This window comes from Vicia villosa, linkage group LG4 (genome assembly GCF_029867415.1).
Source record: "Vicia villosa cultivar HV-30 ecotype Madison, WI linkage group LG4, Vvil1.0, whole genome shotgun sequence".
In the NCBI taxonomy this organism is placed as follows: Eukaryota; Viridiplantae; Streptophyta; class Magnoliopsida; order Fabales; family Fabaceae; genus Vicia; species Vicia villosa.
The window spans coordinates 14492509-14514103 of record NC_081183.1 but is presented as its reverse complement, the minus strand read 5'-3'; the positions used below and the strand labels follow the sequence as shown (position 1 = coordinate 14514103).

The following is a 21595-nucleotide window of genomic DNA, read 5'->3' as shown; positions in this document are numbered from 1 at the left end:
GGAATGAGACAGTTTTAATAAAATATTCAAACAATGTGGTTATATTTATATTCCATCTCGCTCCTCTCAATTTCACCTTCCGCTTCGTTCTGTTAAGTTCCATCAATCAAAATATAGCCTTATATATTAGTTGGCTATTTGATTGATGGAATCGGATGAAGCAGAGAGGTATGCGATTTAATGGAGTGATGTTTTATCATTTGGATCACTTAAAATCATATGGATTGGAGCGGTACGAAATGGTATGAATACCATTCCATTCCATCCCTTAGCACCATATTTCTTCCCTCCAATTTGTGGGGAATGAAAAATTAGTCTTATTCCATCTTAAAGTTTCCAAACGATAGAATGAAATCTTCATTTTGCTCCGCTTTATTCTAGTTCATTTCACTCGGTTCCTTTCCATTCCGACCTGTTGTTTTAATGATATCAAAGCATAAATGTATTTTATTTTTTTTATATAAAGGGCTGTTCATGTTGTGAAAATAGAGTAATTTAAGTTGGTGTAACCGATTACAATAGGAGTGTAACCAATTACCATCCATTCAGCAGGAGTCAATATCAAATAGAAGCATCAAGTAATCGATTAAAGGTTTAGTGTAACTTGTTACCATCCTCAAGTGGATTAACACCGTTGTTGATTACTTCAAGAGCATCTTGATAAGCAAACATCATATCATTTTTTTGCACCACTTGTCATAATTCTTCGCATCGAGAATTAAGAGATTTGTAGGGATATTCATTGGAGATGGAAAGCATTTTTGTACACCAAGTGTTCGATCAAACAAACAGACTCTTGATGCCAAACAGATCTCAAACCTGCGTTTTTGAATGGTTCGTTGGAAGAGGAGTGGATGTGGCACAACCACCTGGTTTTATTGTGAAAAATCTGGAATCCAAGTTTTATAGATTGAAGAAGGCGTTGTATGGGCTGAAGCAAGCACCAAGAGCTTGGAACAAAATAATTGATGGGTTTTTAAAGGAGATGGGATTTGATAAATTCGTATACGAACATCATGTGTATGTGAAAAATGATACAAGCAAAGGATTGATCCTCCTATGTCTCTACGTTGATGATTTACTGATTACAGGCAACGATGAAGGTTGCATTATCGAGTTTAAGGGTGATGTAATGAAAGAGTTTGAAATGACCGATCTTGATGTCATGACATATTTATTTAGGCATTGAAGTCCGAAAAAGGGATTGTTCATGCATCAAAGGAGGTATGCTCTTGAGATATTGAAGAAATTCGAAATGGTGCATTATAAGTGGCAATTACCACTGCAAAGCCAAAATTATAGTTGTCAAAGAATGAAAACGAGCAGGATATTAACCCATCGCTATACAGGAGGCTTATTGGATCATTGTCGTACTTGTGCAATACGAGATCACACTAGACATATAGTGTTGACATAATGAGAAGATTTATGAGGAAGCTAAAGGAAACACACTCGACAGTTGTCAAGAGAATTTTGAGATACATCAAAGGTCCGATTGGCCGCAAAATTTTATTTCCAACAATAGATAAAGATAGAAGTTGCAAATTGCCTAGTTATACCGACTAAAGTTGGTGTGAAGATAAAGATAGTAGATAATACACTAGATACATCTTTATGTATGGAGATACACCAATCTTTTGGTGTTCTAAGAAAGAACCAGTTGTGGCACTCTATTCTTGCGAGGCCAAGTACATTGCGGCGTTTGTGTGTGTCTCTGTCAAGCTGTATGGTTGATGAATTTGATGAAGAAGTTGTGTATCGAAGAGTATAAAGTTGCGACTTTGAGACTTTGATGATAGACAAAGTTTCCTTCATAAACCTTGCTAAGAATCCCTTTGCACATGGGAGAAGCAAGCATATAGAGATGAGATTTCGTTACATGGGATAAATTGTAAGTGAAAAAAAAATTGAAGTTGAGGTATTGCAAAAGTGAAGATCAAGTGCTGATTTATTGAAGTGTTCAAAAGGTTGAAGAAACACATAAGTATAAGTATGGAGGACTTGTATGACTTGAATTAAAGTGGTGTTTTGTGAAAATAAAGTAATTCAAAGAAATGTACATAACCGGTTACCAACCCTTTAGCAGGAGTCAGTATCAAACAGAAGCATCATGTAACTAGTTACCAAAGTTTTCTGTATTTTTTAGACAATCGCTTTCTATAACCGGTTACAGATTTGATGTAACCGATTACACAGAGTTACAAAGTTTGTTTTCTCTTTTAGTAGGTTAACTACATTAATGTCTATTGTTGTATAAATACCCATGTTGGATCATTAATAAAATAACAATCATATTTCATATTTCACTCTAATTCTGTCATCTTTCCATTATTCATCATTTTATCTTATTATTAGGTTTTCCCAACAGTTCAGGGTGGTTCTAAGTTTTTGGTAATAGTTTAACTAAAAAAAATTGAAATTCTGAACTGAAACTATATTTTGTTTTTGAAAATTTCAAAGCCACCCCAAACGGAGCCTAAGATGTGTTGCTTTTAAATGTCATACTATATTAAATTCCATGCAAGTTTAACTTATTGTACTATATTGATTGGATTACATGAAACCAATGCGAAGAAACATCGCCGATTTTTCCAGAGATGTTCGTAGGAATTACACGAAACCAAATTCAAATGAGTAAAGATTAAGATATAAGGATTTTTACAGAGATGTTTTTACAGAGAAGTTCTCAGAGCAATTCAAACATACCCTTAAAACAAAATCGTAACAAGCATATAAGTGGAGAGTGAAAAGACAGCATTTAAGTATTATTTTTAAAGTTAGATGCTAAAGAAAATACATCTCATCATGTGGACAAAAAGAGAGAACACTTCATTTAGATTCAACTAACAAAAGGGTTAGTCAGTATCCTCTTTACCTGTGCCTTCCTCATTTTGCACGGTATCCGGAGAATTCGCTGGCGAGTTTTCAGCAGTTACCGCACCATTACTATCATCATCATCTTGGTTGCTAAAGAGAGAAGAAAAAGAAAACGGATTACTGGTGGAACTCGCTTTCTGAAGACCTTTTATGGCTCTCATAGCAGCAAGAGTGCTTCGATATAAATACATAGGTTCCTCTCCAACAGTTGAGGATGACTCGGATAAGGTATTCGTTGTATTATCTCCCGCTGGTCTAGACTCGTTTTCTGGATGAGAAGTTGATTGAATTACTTCTTCTTGTAAGGGAAAGAGTAGCTCGAGATTTTCCTCGCATTCGTGAACTAGCCTTGTCAGAGGCTCGGTAGTGAAAAAAGGTTGTCGCAGAACAATTTGTGTAAAAGGAAGACGCAGCAAACCGCCGGTTCTTTTATCATACTTTTTCAAAATTTTAATTAATCCTGTTGAAGTGGAAATATGTTAACATCATCATAATCGACAATTTCCGACTTAAACCTCATCAGACATATACAACATATATTCAAATATATGAATCACATAATATACAAACTGTCATACTCTAAAGACACTGACATTAGACAGTACACGACACGGCACCGACATGTAGATATCATAGTTTAAGAAAATGTGTTGGCGTCGTGTCAAGACACCAAACACATTCAATATGAAGTGTTGGTGCTGCATACATATGTCATACTTAAATCGAAACGTCGTGTCAGACACCAAACACATTCAATATGAAGTGTCAGTGCTGCATGCATATGTCATATACTTAAATCGAAACGTCATGTCAGACACCAAACACATTCAATATGAAGTTTCGGTGCTGCATATATATGTCATACTTAAATCGAAACGTCATTTCAGACACCAAACAAATTCAATATGAAGTTTCGGTGCTGCATATATATGTCATACTTAAATCGAAACGTCGTGTCAGACACCAAACACATTCAATATGAAGTGTCGGTGCAGCATACATATATCATACTTAAATTGAAACGATACATGTTGATTATATGTTGTACCTGCAAAGTTTAAGGAGCTATAGTTTTTTAGGAGCACCATCTCTCCATGGATGGTAACCAAGTCCTTCCTAATATCCATCATTTCTTCGCTAAATTCACAATCAGAAGTGTACTTTACACTCTTGCTGCTTTTTTCTTTAAGTCGCTCAATTCTCTCTTTCAGCTCCTGTTCAAAGTTGCACATCAAAATCAGCAAACAACATTATAGCCCAAAGATATTCTTCCCGCATTGATCGAAATATTCTATATTCATCTTTCAAAAGTAACAAAAGCATATAACAAATTGTGTTTTCGCATTGTAAATATCTCCCTAAACATGATCAAGCCAAGATTTTTCTCAAAACCCATCTGCACAAACACAAATTTTGATGTTCCAAAACACATGCCTACATAAGATTTTAAAAAACGGTGGCGGCCGCGGTCGCGTAAAGGTACAAGTGTTGCAACATTGATTGCGATCGTTGCAGTGAATTAACCAATTAACCACAGTTTGTTCTTTATCATAAAAATGAAGAATAACATATCGGTATTCTTCAAATACCATTTTGTCGCGACCGTTTTTGCAGTAACAGACAGTAATAATTAGGGTTTGATTAGGGTTTTACTCAAATCCCCAATCAAGCAAACAAAAACAAACAAAAATTACTTTTTTTATTTACCAATTACACAATTCAATAAAAATAAGCAAGAATTAAAAAAAAGGGCTTTTCGGAAAAACCTGAAATCGAATAACAAACTCTTCCTCTTTGTCAACGTAGAAATCATTGAACTTTTCAAGCTCTTGATTAAGAATCCGAAGGAACCAAGCCTGCAAGATGTTAGGAGAAAAGGGTTGTTGAAGAAAGTGAAGATGAAGATTGATGGGTGTAGTTGTGGTGGTGGCAGGTAAGTGATGTTTGAGAAGCTTCTTCAATGGTTTGTAGCATAGAAATTTGTCTCTCCATTCAGGGATTGTTTCTTCGAGATGGGTTTTGAACTCTTTACCGAATTTCATTGATGATTGTTTTGATAATTGGGTTTGAAATGGTTTTGGGATTTTTAGATTAGGGTTGACAATTGAAATTGAAAAGGATTGGTTTTGGATTTTGTGTGTATTTGGGAAGAGAGTGAAAGATTCCAAAGAATCTAGGAATGTTTACTTATTTGTTTATTTATGGAAAGTGGGGGTAGAATTGTGGAATGTGGACCATGTAGAATGTTTTAATATAGTGTTTGCATCCTTCTTAAATGTAAATGGCTCGGTTCATTTAAGTATGGTTTTCATCCAAAGCAAAGAAAAAAAGTATTGGTAAGATGTGTTCTAGTGAGTGTCTTCCACCTCAACCTATACCTAGAGAGATCAACCTCATCTCAAAATAATTTATTAGAAGAGGTCCTCACACTTATAGGAAACACGAAATTGAATCCATTGTTAGTTAAGTATAACTCACATTTATAGTGTTAAGATAATAGTGATTGTTTGATCTCGATCAGTTGGTTAAAAAAAACTAAGTTTGTTTTTTTCTTAATTATCAATTTTAAATCAGTGTTGTTTATTCTTGATCAGACGGTGAGATACATTTGAATGCGTGAATGTGTGCTTTTATGACTGTAGGGGATTTGGATCCTAGAAAACATGTTGTCTATATTTACATTTTTAAGAAAAATTACAAAACAAATAAATAGACAACTAGACAATCTATTGTTTGTTTCGGTAGGCATGACAAACTGCAATGTAAAGAGAAGTCTAATACATCAAGGGAGTTCGACAAATATCATGTTCAAGGAGGCCAATAAGTAGATAAAATTGCACGAGACAATCTTAAAACTCTATTGAAAATATTGTTGGGATTTTTTTAAAGACAACACGAAGTTATGAGAATCATAGAAGTTTGGATGAATTTTTCACCAAACACTTGATTTAAGTCGGTCCAAACCATGTGGTTGATCGTCGAATGTTTCTCATCACGCAACATCGTTATTGGAAGGCCTATATTAAACACACTTGGAGTCATAATATAAACAACACACATGACAATTAGATTCTCTATGGAGAATGGTATAATTGCCACCATGCAAACAAGTTAAGAAGTGAACATGAATGAGATAGGAAAGCCATTCAATCAAGAGACTATAAGGAATAACCCAAGTTTATAGAACAAGATCCAAGGAATGAAATCGAACATGTTCTATAACATATAGAGAAAGTAACAGAAATCGAAATAGAACGTCAAGAAAAAGTAACAAAGATTGATACTAAGTTGACAACTGAAAATGGGTCACACTGGTTTAAACATATAGAAATAACTCATAATTCACATAGAGTCTAACTGGTATGTCCCACATCAATCCCAAAGTATTCTTTCATTACCTAGCTATTGATCACAATGTTCATCCAATGGTTGGAAATAAAACAAAACTAATAGTAGAAAAACTGAAGCTGAGAAAAATACACAAGAAGGTGGATTTGAATTGTGTATAGTGAATTCTTTTACTTATGAAAAAATAACTTTATAATTTGAACAAGTTCGAAATCTGAGCTCAGAGTTGTTAGCAGCGGAATGGAATAGCCAAAAAGTAAAACCACACACAGAGTTATCCTGGTTCCTCCCACAAACTGAGAGTAGTCCAGTTCCCTTGTCCAACAAGAGATTTTTCACTATAATCAATCATATTACACTTTGCTCAAGCAAACTAGCAATATACTTCAACTACTCAATCACACTAGAAAGAGACTTCTGCTCAAGCACACATGTAAGAGGCTTCCATTGCTCAAGAAAACTAGCAAGGGACTTCCTATACTCTAAACAAATAGTTTAGAAGAATAGATAACAACTATACTTGATGTAAAATCAGAAGTATATAGGAGATACAATACACACACAAAGATTCTTTAAACACTTAAGGTTTCTAAGATATACAAGGATAAGAAATCTAAAGATCTTGTGCAGCAAATAACTTTAACTCAAATATGTTCAGAGTTGTTCTTGTTAGATGGTTAGTTATTTTCCTTAAAATATTCAAATTCTTTTATAGAGGCAGAAAAAGAGACGTTGAAAAGAGACTTGTACAAGTGATCTTTATACAGAAGCAGTTCTAAGAGAGACGTTGGAAGATGATTTGTTAAGATCTTCATCCTTTGGGTAGTAGCTTTAACCATGGTGTCTTTATCATACTAAGTATCTACCAATATGTTGGATCAGACTTAAGAGGTCGTGTCAACTTTCCTAGAGCCTTGCACTAAGAAACTCTAGTTGACTTTTTTCCAAAATATGGCTTTGACGAGATGGTTCTACCAAATGCTGAGTCATCAGATTCAGATCCTTCAGAATTTGAGACCTTTAGCTTCTCTTCATAAGATCTTTATCAGGGTCGTAACCAAGTTGATTTTTAAACTTATGATCCTACACGCTTAAACAAATGTTAGTATACCCAATTGTTCTTTAAGTACTTTTTATCATCAAAACTTAAGGGATGTGAACAATTTTGTTCCAACATTCTCCCCCCTTTTTGATGATGATAAACAAAAGTATTTAAGAACAATGGTTGGTTAGTTTAACTAACCTGACAATATCAGAGTTTGAGGTTTGTAAGCTCCCCTTAAGTCTAATAGTCCAAAGGTTGAGTTTTGTAAGCTCCTCCTAAGTCTTATCCAAGTTATTTAAACTTATCTTGATAGCACAAAGAAATAATGTCCAAATTTAAACACATAAGATAAGTTTCAATTATGGGTTCAAGTGTACTGAAAAGCATTCAAAATACTCTTATCCTCTTTAAATTCTCCCATGATTCTCTCCCTCTTTTGTCATCAACAAAAAAAAACACGATAAAGAGAAAAGAAATACTGAAGATAAAAATATTATAAGAGTAAAACCAGTTCAGAGTAAAGACAACATAGGAACCATGAAACATGTTAATGGATAAGCATGAAATCCACAACTTCCAAGATGTACAAAGTGAGATTCTAACAGCAAAGCATAGGAGGTAAGACCCAAGGAGCATAATCTTCAAGACTAATTGATCTTTACCCAATACTCCTCTATAAAAGAAAATGTTGTATTAACAACCAGATTACATTCCTCTTTACTCTATAGACTTTGAAGCAGAATGGGAAAAACAAAATTATTATAGATTGAGAAGAGAGATTTTGAGAAAGAGATATGCCAGCTGATGAAGAAGGAAAAAAAGGAAAAATTGAATTTTGAGGAAGCTGTAAAGGCTTAAAAATCCTCAACTGTAGAAGAAGTAGGCACATCTACTGGATTTTCCAAAACGGGAAGAATAGTCGAGACAGTAATGAAGATGCCCACAAGGAAGGAGGATCCATCAGATGATAAGGGTGATGAGGACTGGGTGGCCTATATGGATTCAAAAGAATGGACAAAGGATTGAATCTGAGAGGTCCAGATTGTTTTGCAATAACTTGTAATAGCTTTAAGATTTCCATTATGTATTGCCAGCTCAATAAATAACACCATTTCCATTTCTTAGCTTCTCTTTCCATTAACTCACTTTGACAAATCCATCAAGTTTGTAGAAATTCTTACCAACCAACTAGTTAAGTCATGAGAAACAAATATTTTTAAAACAACTGAAAATAAATATAAAAGCATTAAGAAACAACTTCAGAAGAAACAAAAAAAACTAAAATAAGTAGAGACAACAAAAAAATTATTGAAAGAAAAGGATAAGGTACATAACACAAAAGGTAGAAAACAAGAAAAAAAACAAAAGGTTAAATAGAAAAGGAAGAAGAATATTCATCCAAAGAGACCACCTTGACCTTAAAAAATTCATTATCTAGGGCTTTCATGGCTTCTGGAAGCTTCAGCTTATCACCCCAAGTTTGAGAAAGAACTTCAACCATAGTTTTCTCTACTCCTTGTTGAATAAATAGTTTCGAAAGAACCCTTCCATAAGGAATGAAAGATGACTTTCCTTCTTGAAAGGATAAGAGAGTCATATTCAGATATTCAAACATGACAGGAGGAAGGTTGATATTCAAATATGAGTTGAGAAGAAGCAAAAAAAGCCCTTTCATCAATATCTAAAGAGTTTAGATTCTTTTTCTTTGGCAAAAAGTTTGAGGCCAAACTTTGATACCAAACATATGCCATGGAATTAAGATTAGAAGCTTTAGACAGATCACAGGAATCATTAAAAAAGAAGATAAAAAGGAAAATAGTGTTCCCAAAACACCATATCTGAAATAACACCTTGATCCTCACAATTTATTTCATTAGCAATAGAGGTTGAGGAGATTGTGATAGAGACACTAAATACTTCAAAAAGGATGTCATACTCTAGATTTAGTTCTTGGACAGATGCATTTACCCAGATTTTTTGACCATATTAGGGTAAGTGAGGCCATAGAGAATATCAAAGAAACCATCCCAACCTTTTTAAGAAACAACACTTTGAAGATCAAAGCCTGAGACATCATTTCTTCAAAGTCACCATGACCTTCAATGATAACTATCAATTGGTTCTTCATACCAAGATCAGTTCTGGAAGCCATCTCAGGTAAGTATTTTCACAAAAGAGAGGTTTTGAAAAGAATGGAGTAAAAGAGTAAAACTAATTTATTTTAAGAAAAGATGTTCCCACAGATATAAGCAGGTGCATAGATAGAGAGGTGAAAGACAATTATCTTTGCTTAAAGACCTTTCAACAACACCCCCTTTTGAGAACCAAAACACTCAAAAAGTACAAAACAATATTAAAAAAATTAAAGAGTCTGAAAAAATAACCAGAGAGAAATTTCATAAGAGATGACTGAGGAGAAAATACACAGAAAATCAAAGATTTTCATCATTACCCTTTAGACTCTACCCATTCAGCTATTACGCATGCAAGACAATTATCAAACACATGGTATTTTAAGTGGGACAGGTGTCATAAGAAGACAAAAGGATTTTCCACTTAAATGCTATCAGAAGCAAATAATCTATTCCTAAGTCTCAAAGTCTGAAGTCTTTCAGAAGCCACTTTTCATTAGAGGCAGTTTCCCAGACTTTGATTGAAGCTACTTCTGATCAACATCAGACTAAGATACTCAATTCAGAAGCAAGCACTATTTCTTAATAAAGACCATGTTCAGATTCTTTTTGATAAAATCAAATCTTTCAATGGACAAGGGTTTGGTAAATATGTCATCCCATTGATGATCAGTATAAATGAATTGAATATCTATTACACCCTTATGAATATAATCTCTAATAAAGTGATGTTTTATTTCAATGTGCTCGGTTCTAGAATGTTGAACTGGATTCTTTGTTAAACAAATAGCAACAATATTATCACAAAAAATAGGAATATTGTTTCCACAAATCTAATAATCCTCTAACTGATATTTCATAAGGAGTAACTGTATACAATATTTAGCAGTTGAGATGTATTCGGCTTCTTTTGTAGACAGAGCAATAGTTTTTTGTCTTTTAATAGCACAGGATATTAGGTTTTCACCTATGAATTGACAGTTTCCACTAGTGGATTTTTTTTGGAATAAAATTGTTCATATCCCTTGAGTTTTGATGATAACAAAGTACTTAAAGAACAATTGGGTATACTAACATTTGTTTAAGTGTGCATGATCATAAGCGTAAAATTAACTTGATTCTGACCTTGTTAAATAGCTTATAAAGAGAAGCTAAAGTCTTAGATTCGGAAGGATCAGAATCTGGCGACTCAGACTCAGTATCTCTACTTCTGGTGACAACTCAAATTCGGATGACCTGGATTAAAGGTGCTCAGCTTTTGATCCTTACTCTATCTCTAAAGCAGAACCATTTTGTCAAATTCAGGTTTTGGAAGAAATTCAACTAGAGTTTCTGTAGTGCAAGGCTTAAGAAAAGTTAACATGACATCTTAAGTCTGCTCCAACATATTGGTAGATACCTAGTATGGAGAAAGACGCAATGGACAAAGTTTTTATACAAAAGATGGGAAATATTAACAAGATCAACTTCCAATGTCGCTTTCTTGGAACTGCTTCTCAGAAAAGGCACTTGTGAAAGTCATCTTCCAACGACTCTTTTGTTGCCTATATATAAGAAGCTGAAGATTTGACGGAAGATAACAAGAACTACAACAAGAATAATAACAAGGAACAAACAACAAAAACAACAATGAAAGCTTTCGTATAAATTTTTGTTGCATTCCACACAGTCTTAAGATTTCTTATCGTTGTAAATCGTAAAAATCTCAAGTGTTAAAGTCTTAGATTGTGTTATATTATTTGTGCATCTCAAATTGTATATCAAGTCCATCTTGTTGTTTATTCATCTAAACTGTTTATTTAGAAGTTCAGTGGAAGTCTCTTGCTAGGTTGATTAAACAGAGGAAGTCTCTTGCTAGGTCGGTGGAGAAAAGGAAGTCTCTTACTAGGTTGCTTGAGCATAAATATCTTGCTAGGTTGCTTGAGCAAAGGAAGTCACTTGCTAGGTTGCTTGAGCAAAAGTTTCTTTCTAGGTTGATTGATCAAAGAAAGTCTCAGGTTGGTTTGCTTGAGCATGTTGTAATCAATTTTTGATTATAGTGAAAATCTCTTGTTGGATATGGGAACTAGACTGCTCTCGTTTGTGGGAAGAACCAAAATAACTCTATGTATATTTTTACTTATAACTTTTGCACTCTATATCATTCTGCTGCTATCAACTCTGAAATCAGATTTTGAACTTGTTCAGTTTCTGAAGCTGTTTTTTAGAAGCAAAAAACATTCACCATACACAATTCAACCCTCCTTCTTGTGTATTTTTCTCACCTTTAATTGGCATCAAAGCACGGTCTTTGCAAACACTTAACTATGGTACATAAAAAGATCCCGGAGAGAAAAATGTGATTGGCTCTCCTGAAGTAAGTATTGGTTCTGGTACTAGTATACCACATGACTACAGTTCTCCTGAAAGGCAAGACCTCATACATTCAGTGGTGATTCCACTCAATTCGAGTGGTGGAAAAGAAAGATGTATACTTATGTCATTGGTCTTGATGATGAGTTGTGGGATATCCTTGAAGATGGCATTGGCATTGAGGTTAATGGTGTTAGAATGATAAATGATAGGAAAGCTCTCACACCTGCTCGAAAGAAGATTTACACAAAACATCATAGAGTTAGAGGCATTCTGATATAAGTTCTACCTCATCCTGAGTACATCAAGATCATCAATAAGTCTACTGCTAAGACTATCTTTGAGTCTTTGTGTTCTACTTATGAAAGAAATCAACAAGTCAAAGAGTCTAAGGCCAACCTTCTAGTATAATACTATGAGATGTTCAGAATGAAGGATGATGAAGATATCGAAACCATATTTTCTAGGTTTCAAATTATTGTATCATGTCTTTAGGTTCTGAACAAAAATTATACTACATCTGACCATGTAAAGAAAATCCTGAGAAGTCTCCCTATTAGATTGAGACCAAAGGTCACAGCTATTTAGGAGGTTAAAGGCCTGAATACTCTGAGTCTGGAAAGTATGATAAGTAACCTTCAGAGCCATGAGATGGAACTGAATGGAGATGAGCCCATGAAAAATCTAAAGCACTAGCTTTAAAGACTATTACTAAGAAATCTGGTGGTAAAGCTACCAAATCCTCAAAAGTCTAGAAATCAGAAAAAGCTTCTGATGAAGAAGTTTATGATGGTGATTATGATGAAGAAATGGCCTTTATCATCAAAATGTTTCAACATTTGGAAAAAAGGAACAATAGATTTTCTTGTAGAAGTAGTGGCTTCAGAGGCTCTAGTTCTAGAGACAAAGATGATGATTAGAAAAACTTCTTCAACTGCAAGAAGCCTGATCATTTCAAACCTGATTGTCCTGATCTCCAGAAGGACAAACCAAATAAAGGAAGCTTCTAGAAGGACAGGTTCAAAAGTAAATTCAAGAAGAGTTTCATGGCAACATGGGATGAACTTGATATGTGTATTGTTGCTCGTTTGCGTGCTCTTTCTGTATAATTTTGACTATTTTCTAAATCATTAAAACAAACATAGACACAATATTGACACATAAAATGTAACCATATTTATTGGTATCATACAATATTTAAATTGACATTATGTCACACATTACACATATCTTGAACTTAAAGTTTGGATGTTACATATTATCTTAATAGACGTGTCACAAAAAGAGGAGGCTGAGAAAACATTACAAAAAAGATGATTACGGTCTTATATAACCTCAAGAGCTTGTAAGATATCATTCTTTAAATCTTCATAGTCCTCAACTCCTACGCAGAGACGAACAGTGTTATCCCAAATTCTATATTTTTCCCTCTCTTTCCTTGGAAGATCCCTATAGCAAAATACAATAAAAAAAATTATTAAAATTTCAAATTTAACTAATTGTGTTAAACTAGTTAAAAGGATTTAAGCATATACCAATAAGACATAATTGCAGGCTGATTCACAACACTCTCAACACCACCAAAAGATGGAGCAATGTATGGAATTTTTAATGCATCAACAAATTTTATAGTCCTCATTATATCTCCATCAATCTGCATCATTAGAAACACCATGTTAATATCTCGACAAATACTTACTATTAATATGTAAACAAAAATTTACAAAATGATATGATTAGATGATTCTCAAAATCATAAACTATTCATTTTAGAAAAGTCAAACAAGTGCAAATCTCAACAAAAGAACAAACCCTACATCGAAACAAACAACACCACCAAATCCAAACATTTGCCTCTTTGCGAGAGCATATTCAGGATGACTTGGTAAGCCCGGATAATACACTCGTGTCACCTGCAAATAATATTAATCAAACAATTGAATGTTTACAACTTTCAACATAAACCAAATTATTAATTAAGTGTACTAAAAATAATCAAAATTGTAAAATCTTATTATTAACATATATATACCTTAGGATGTGTCTCTAAGAGTTTGGCTAGCTTCAATGCTGTTGAATTTTGATGTTGTACACGAAGTTGCAAGGTTTTCATACCTCTAATGACTAGGTATGCAGAACTCTGTTTAACATAAATATTTCACATTACAAAAATCTCAAACATGTTTGATTCTAGTGACTCGAATTCGAAATCAAAATCTTATATAAAATCTATTCGTAGCCAAATTATTAAATTATAACACTGAGATAAAGATCACGATTCAATAAAAACATATACCGGACTAAGAGTACCGCCCAAAATGAAGTGAAAACTTCGAACTTTTGAAATCAACTTTTCTGAACCACTTATGCAACCAGCAAGAACCTAAAAAATAATAGGAAAGAATGTTATTTATCATTAAAAATATATATAATAATAAAGAAAAATAAATAAATAAATAAATAAATTTCTAAAGATTGAAATGACTTGCATCATGGTGTCCAGCAATGTATTTTGTTGCAGAATTGACAACAAGATCAGCTCCAAGAGAAAGAGGTTTTTGATTAATAGGTGTAGCAAATGTTCCATCAATGCAAACCAAAGCTCCTTTTCTATGACAAAGCTCTGAAACAAGCTTAATATCAACACATCTTTGGAATGGATTTGTTGGTGTCTCAGTAAAGAACAATGAAACCTACAAATATTTCGAAATCAATCCTCAATTATAAACCATTCGTCATCAATTATCAGTCATCAACTATAAACTATCAGCTAATTTGTTATCAACTATAAACTATCAGCTAATTTATCAGTTATTACTCATCTGCTATAAACTATCCGTTAAAGTCATTAGCTATAAACGACGAGCTAACTTATGAGCTACTGATCATCCATTGTAAATTATCGGTCATCAGCAATAAACTATCAATATGGAAATCGATAAACTCACCTTGTTATTTTCCAATGCAGCTTCTAAGGCATCAACATCAGCTGGATCAATTATGGTGGCTGTAATTCCCATTTTAGGAAGCATGTTGGCAATGAATATTCTTGTTCTTCTATAGCAATCAGTTGTTGTAACAATATGTCCTCCAGCTGGAACAAGTGCCAAGAACATAACAGAGCTTGTACACATCCCAGATGCTAGGAACAGTGTCGATTCAGCTCCCTCCAATGCACTGTTTTTATTATTACATAAATTTGTTGCATGTTTATGTATATGAATATATTTAAAATCACTTTAATAAAAATAGTTCATTTTAAAATATTTTTATTATTTTAAAAAATATACAAAATTGTCCACTTCTAATATTTAATATGATTTTATCAAAAAATAAGTGATTATGTATTTTTTTTTTTAAAATAAAATTTTTTTAAGAGTAAATGGGGCATTAAACTATATTAAAAATAAAATTTGTTAAGACAAACCTCATCTTCTCCTCTAAAACTGTTGTTGTTGGATTTCCATATCGTCCATATTCGTAGCTAAATTGTCTTTTTTCCTAATAAAATTTCAAAGAATCACAATTATACAATTTATTTTTAAACAAAACAAAAATTATATAATTTTTTTATACAATTATTAATTTTTATAAATCAATAACTTTATAAAATGAAAAAATACCTTCCAATCAATAAGATCAGCAGTTTTCTTAAAAAAGTAGACAGAAGTGTTCACCACAGGAGTAGTGATTGCATCTGTAACTATGCCTCGACCTAATCTCTCAGCTGCATTAATCAAAAAAAAAAAAAATAATTACCTCAAAAGAGTTGGATTATTATTTTGCTAAATTTGTCTTGTCAAATTAATATTGGGTGTGGATAGAAGCTATTCGGCCATTGTGTTTCCCTGTGCTATATACATATGGGCCTTCTTGGACCTTAACCTTTTCTTTCAAATGTAGTTATTTTTTATTTAATTGTTAAAGAATTTTTCAAAATTTATCATAAAAAAAAAGTGATAAAGTGAACTGTTAGAATTTGATGGATAGCTTAGATTTTGGTTTGATTTCACTTTAACTTTTAAATTTTATTAAAAAATTAATATATTTTTGATCGGTATAAATATTTTAAATTTTATTTTTAAATTCTATTAAAAAATTAATATATTTTAGTTCTTAAAAAAATTGTATGTATGCAGTTTTAGTCTCTACTATTTTTTTAAAATTTAAAATTATTTAATTATTCTTTAAATTTTAAATTTTTGGATAATTTTTTTCATACATGTTTAGAATACTATAAAAATTTATTTATAAAATTTTAGAATTTTTTAAAATGAAAGAATTAAATATGAATTTTTTAACGTTTAAAAAATAATGATAAAAGTAACAAAAAATTCGACTTAGAAATCAAATTTTAAGTTTTTTTTAAGAAATTTTTTAAAACCGTTAAAACATGTCTGTAAAATAATCATTCAAAAATACACATTGATTTAACAAAAAAAACTAAAATCACGTGCGTAATAATTTTGTAGTAAATAAAACATGTCATTTATTTTTATAGAGACAAAAATTAAATTTAATATTTTATAAAGATCAAAAACATATTTAACCTTAAAATAAAATCTTATGTTTGAACAAGTTACATGAGAGTATAAAGATAATGAACTAACCTTAAAATAAAAACTTATGTTTGAACAAGTTACATGAGAAGTATAAAGATAATGAACTAAAAAGGTTTTTATTCATTTATTATATTTTTATGCTTCTAGCTGATGAGTGCCTTTTTTAAATAAAATTGTTTAACTTATCGTTAGCTGGTTTAGTGATGATTGACGCTGAATTTAGTAGGGCAAACTACAGTTTAATTCTCCACAATTATGATCGGGAGGGGGTTTAACCCATTTGACATTAGTACATGATGGAAAGAAGTTTTGGTTCGTTGCAAGTAGTACATGTTGATGATTTTCTTTTAACTATTCTTATTGATAGAGTAATCGAATAAATGGATTTGATAGAGTAACGAGAAATACTTGCATGGATAGGAACCTAAACCCAAAGTTTTAGGAATAACCAATGAAAAGAGAGAGAATATAAATTTTTTAAAATTTTAATTTCGTTTTTAATTGGCATCATGGGGGTGGTTGAGATAAAAGAGGAGAGAGACAATTTTACTTTTAATTTTTAATTAATAAAAAAAAAGTGATTGGTTGTGTGTAAGTACAGGTGTTGGGGTTGTGTCTATGTAAGTATTTTCCTAGAGTAACGTACTATTTATAAGAAAATTATTAAGTAGACGCGAATATAAGAAATTCTCTTACACATAATCAATCACAAAATTTTAGTTAATTTAAAAATAAATATAAGATTTTCTCTCTTTTTTATAATCGCACGCACCCACCCCATAAATTCAAATAAAAAAAAAATTAAAATTTGAATAAATTAAATTTTTTTTCACTTTTTATTGATTATTCCTAAAAATGTAAATTTATGGTTGTTTTCATGCAAGATTTTCTTCTATTTATAAATATCATGTTATGATTTTTTTTATTGATTATGTTTGTCATATTTGTCGTGAGATAAGTTGGGACATGTTTAGAGAACATGTGGTTCCTTATAGAGTTTCCAAACTTTAAATAATAACATAACTGTTATGACTTATTTTTGGGTTTTTTAGTATGAGGGGGAGTAGATTTTTTTAGAGAATTTATATACACATGGATGATAATGTTGTATTTTTTAAAGTAATGAATATAATTTTTAGGAAGATTGATTTTATTATTAAAAAAAGTTTAAGTTGCTCACTTTTCAAGGTCGACATAAGTTTTTTGAGGTCTTGTGTAGATAGGGATGGGAATAAGTCAGACCGACTAACAGGAGCAGACGACCTAGCCTTAACAAGCTCAGGCCAAACTAAGTTTTTTTTTTTTTTAAGCAGAAAAGGCATAGGCTTTTTTATAAGTCTATTTAGTTAAAAAAGATAGATCTATCAGGCTGACATATTTAAATAAATAAGTATAAATTTATTGTTGTTATATTTTATTTGTACTTTAAAATAAAATACAAAAATAAATCTAGTTATCTTGAAAAAAATATGAAGATAAGGTGAAAAAAGCTTATGAACAATGTCATTAGTTATTCATAAGTTCTCTTAAATAAATACTAACACAAAATTTATGTTAATAGGTAAACTTAAATAAGTAAATGCAAACAAGCATTTAGTTTCATTGATATTTTAATTTGTTAGTCGATTTAACCATTAGTTGAATTGCTTATTTATAAATATTCAAATAAAATATGTAGGCTAGTAGGCCAAAGAGACCTTCAAAAAGGTCAGACTCAGGCCTAAAAATAAGTCTATGATAGACCGCAGGTCAGACTTAGGTTTAACAATTATAGGTTAGGCTCAGGCTTGTCAAAGTCTAACTCGGCCCAACCTATTCCCACCCCTATGTGTAGGTGATTCATGATTTAACCATAAAAAAATAATTAGAAGCCCTATTTAATCAAACAAAAATTTAGGAGGCCTTATTTAAATACAATTTAACTGTGAAAATCTTGAAACTTTGTATAGTAGCCCGCCTTACACGTTCTCAAAGACGACACAATCATATCCTTTCATTCTATTATATATGTGGCTCGACGGAACGATACACTAAAAATGGTAATTTGACACATTTCTAGTAGATAAAATCCAATTTTCATTATTATTATTATTATTATTATTATTATTATTATTATTATTATTATTATTATTATTATTATTATTATTATTATTATTATTATTATTATTATTATTATTATTATTCAATAAAATAAAACATCCACTTAATAAGAAAAAGTTACTAAAAAGTTACCAGCATGAACTGTTTTTGAACCATCGCCTTTCAAAAACGAGTAAGATTTATCAACGGCGCCGTTAACCTCCAAAGCTCCATTTGATTCCGCCGGCGACGGTGGAGATACGGTTGAGTCTGTGTTCGGCCACAACGACGACGCAGCAATTCTAACTCCACGCTTGCTGACATGACGCTGCTGCTTTAAGCAGAACTTAGACGACGTCGTTAAGTAGCTAGTTGAAGAAAGATGGCGAAACGGCGTCGTTGTGAACGCAGCTGAAAAATCACAAGCACTCATTGCTAATTTGATATATTTGCCTCTGTTTTTTGTTGTAATAAGTGTTTGATGAACTTGGTAATTCAAAATGGCACTACGTTGCTATATATAACAAATGGTAGGGAAAAGACAAAATCTTTCCTATTTGGTAATCTCATCAAATCAATAATTACAAGGAAAATGAAATTCTAATTAGAAGATTTTTCTTTTATATGTATGCAACTTTATATTCAATTGGAAGATATATTTAAATTTTAATATGTGACATTCCATTAAATATTGAAATTTAGTGTTTGACATGCTTAATAGAAATGATCTTGAGTTAAGAAATTTAAGGAGAAGTGATTAAATATCTCAACTATGTTGAATTATCATTTCTTCTCAGTATTATGTCCATATCTCATAAATATGTAAATAAAAAGAAAAATGATGTAAAAAGAGGGACTATATACCTTACCTCCAAAAAAACGAGAAAAAGAAAGAAAGAAAAAAGAAAAAGAAAATTTTGTCGGTCTAAGATCCAAGGATACACTGCTCCACATCACACTGCTCCACATCAGTTAAAGGTCTAATAGCACAATGTCCATTTATTAAACCTGCTATATTAAGTCTAAAGTATAAATACTTTTACAAAGATTTTTTTAAGTACATAATCTCTAATTTCCATTTCAATATGATTATTTTGAACTCTAAATTGATTTGAATTTTGAAGTGTTAACCATGCAGGTACTCTTTATTGAACCGTCGTAAAGGAGATTAGCAACATCAATTCATGGTCAACATTGATTAACAACGTTGATTCAAGATCAAGGTTTTTTGTTCAAGAAGCATCGTGATCGCAATCTCCGATCAACGATATTGCATCACAAAATCACAGAGGAAGCTTCGCTTCGTCGTAATTTCCGCAATCTTCTCCATTTCATTTTTGGTTTTGTAATGGAACAGTGGCGCCATTTGTGAGAATCCACTTTCGATTCCTGCGATTTCCACGAGGTCAAGTTTGATTCTCAAATTTGAATTTGAAAGCGTCTCCGAAAAAAATTGAGGTTCCCCGAAGCCAAGGTCTCGGTTCTGCAACGACAAAGTTTGCAAAATTCTGATCCGACTCTGATTGATCGCTCATCTCGATCTTGCTCCACCGAGAGATGAAACCATCAGACATCCTTAGGTTGGGATCCAATTCTATTGCATTTCTAATGACCAGAAGTCTCGATCCCAAACCCTTGGATCATCCAGTCGATGAATCCCCACACATTCATATTCACGGAGCCGGAATCAATCAAGTCTCATCTCGCCTCCAGCCGAGCAATATTCCGAGACCACCTCCGCTCAAATGGTCTCACATCCGACTCACGTCGGGTATCTCACTAATGTGAAAACCTCGCGTCAGATGTCTCATCATCGTAACAATCAGAATCGGGTTCCAGACAAACGCACAGGGGTACAATCAATGCAGTTGGTGCCCAACTTAAAGTTTCCAAGGGTTCTGCCAGAGACGCTTTGCACGTCTGACCAAAGCAATCAAATCTCCGCAGCTTTGAGCAGTCCTATAGTTTCCAAGGTTGTTTTCGGAGACTCTTTGCATGTCCGACCAAAGCAATCAAATCCAATCAGCAACGAGCGCACCTCTAGATTTCAGGGGTCTTGTCGAAGACACTTTGCACGTCCGACCAAAGAAATCAAATTCCTTAGCTCCGAGCATGCCTTCAGTTTCTAGGGGTGTTGTTGGAGATGCTTTGTACATCCAACCAAAGCAATCAAATCCCCTCGATATCGTGCGCTCCTTCAATGTTCAGGGGTGGTGTCGGAGATGCTTTGCACGTTCGACCAAAGCACTCAAATCCCCTAAGCACTGAACGTGCCTCTAGTTTCTATGGGTGCTATCAGAGATGCGTGCGTTATAATTTTAGGGGTGATATTGGGGATGCTTTGCCCGTATGACTACATCAATTAATTCCCCACAGCCTCTTGCGCGTCTTCAGAATCCAGGGGTGCTGTCGGAGACGCTTTACACATACGACTATAATAATCTATTCCTTATATCACCTTGCATATCTTCATAATCCAATTGTGTTTTTGGAGATGCTTTGCATGTCCGACCACAACAATGAATTCTCCTTAGTTTCTTGGTGCCTTCAAAATCCAGGGGGACTGTCCGAGACGCTTTGCACCTCTGACTACAACAACCAATTCCCTCGGGGGTGCTATCAGAGACATTTTGAACGTGCGAATACAACATTCAAATACCCTTATCAAAGAACTAAATGCAATCATGCGTAGCTGGCTCACCCTCCTTCGGATTAGCCAATCCATGGAACATGAGTAGTGGAGCTTGGAGACGTCCATTGCTAGCACCTCACAGAGAGGGACGGGGATCCTTTACCCTTGGCCGGGGAATAATCCTATGTTATGTGTAGCACATTTCAAAAAGCATGGTCGCATCTAGCTGGTTTTCATGTCCCTCATCTTTAAGTATGATTCAAAACATAACCATATTTAATCAGACTCATGCTTTATTCCTATGAATATGATACAAAGTATAGTTTTTCCTAGCCAGTTCCATGCTAAATCATTAAAGGTGCACCTTAAAACGTAAACACCCAAAGCTGAGCTCATGTCTCACCAGTACAAATCCAACACACAGATACATCAAAATAAGCTAATGCTTCACTTACGCCAGTGTGTTCCCAATAAAGCCACATCCGAACGGCTCGAAATTCCTCCAAAACAACGCGTACATCTTAAGAGGCACGCTCACAAGTGAAGCAGCCCTATGTCGCGGCGCAAA

At 33.1% G+C, this 21595-nt stretch overlaps 2 protein-coding genes across 2 annotated transcripts; both read right to left on the bottom strand.

Moving 5' to 3' along the window:
- Nucleotides 1-2737: 2737 nt before the first annotated feature.
- LOC131594553 (SPX domain-containing protein 4) lies at nt 2738-5131 on the bottom strand. Its single transcript, XM_058866723.1, has 3 exons — nt 4644-5131; nt 3926-4091; nt 2738-3337 (listed from the first exon to the last, which is right to left on the bottom strand). Exons 1-3 carry the CDS (start codon nt 4917-4919, stop codon nt 2856-2858), a joined length of 924 nt encoding a protein of 307 aa, XP_058722706.1. The 5' UTR covers nt 4920-5131; the 3' UTR covers nt 2738-2855.
- A 7776-nt stretch (nt 5132-12907) lies between these two features.
- Nucleotides 12908-18873, bottom strand: LOC131594552 (cystathionine gamma-synthase 1, chloroplastic-like). Its single transcript, XM_058866722.1, has 10 exons — nt 18549-18873; nt 15378-15481; nt 15182-15255; nt 14703-14931; nt 14244-14447; nt 14051-14137; nt 13787-13894; nt 13572-13667; nt 13290-13408; nt 12908-13203 (listed from the first exon to the last, which is right to left on the bottom strand). Exons 1-10 carry the CDS (start codon nt 18826-18828, stop codon nt 13080-13082), a joined length of 1425 nt encoding a protein of 474 aa, XP_058722705.1. The 5' UTR covers nt 18829-18873; the 3' UTR covers nt 12908-13079.
- Nucleotides 18874-21595: the final 2722 nt, after the last annotated feature.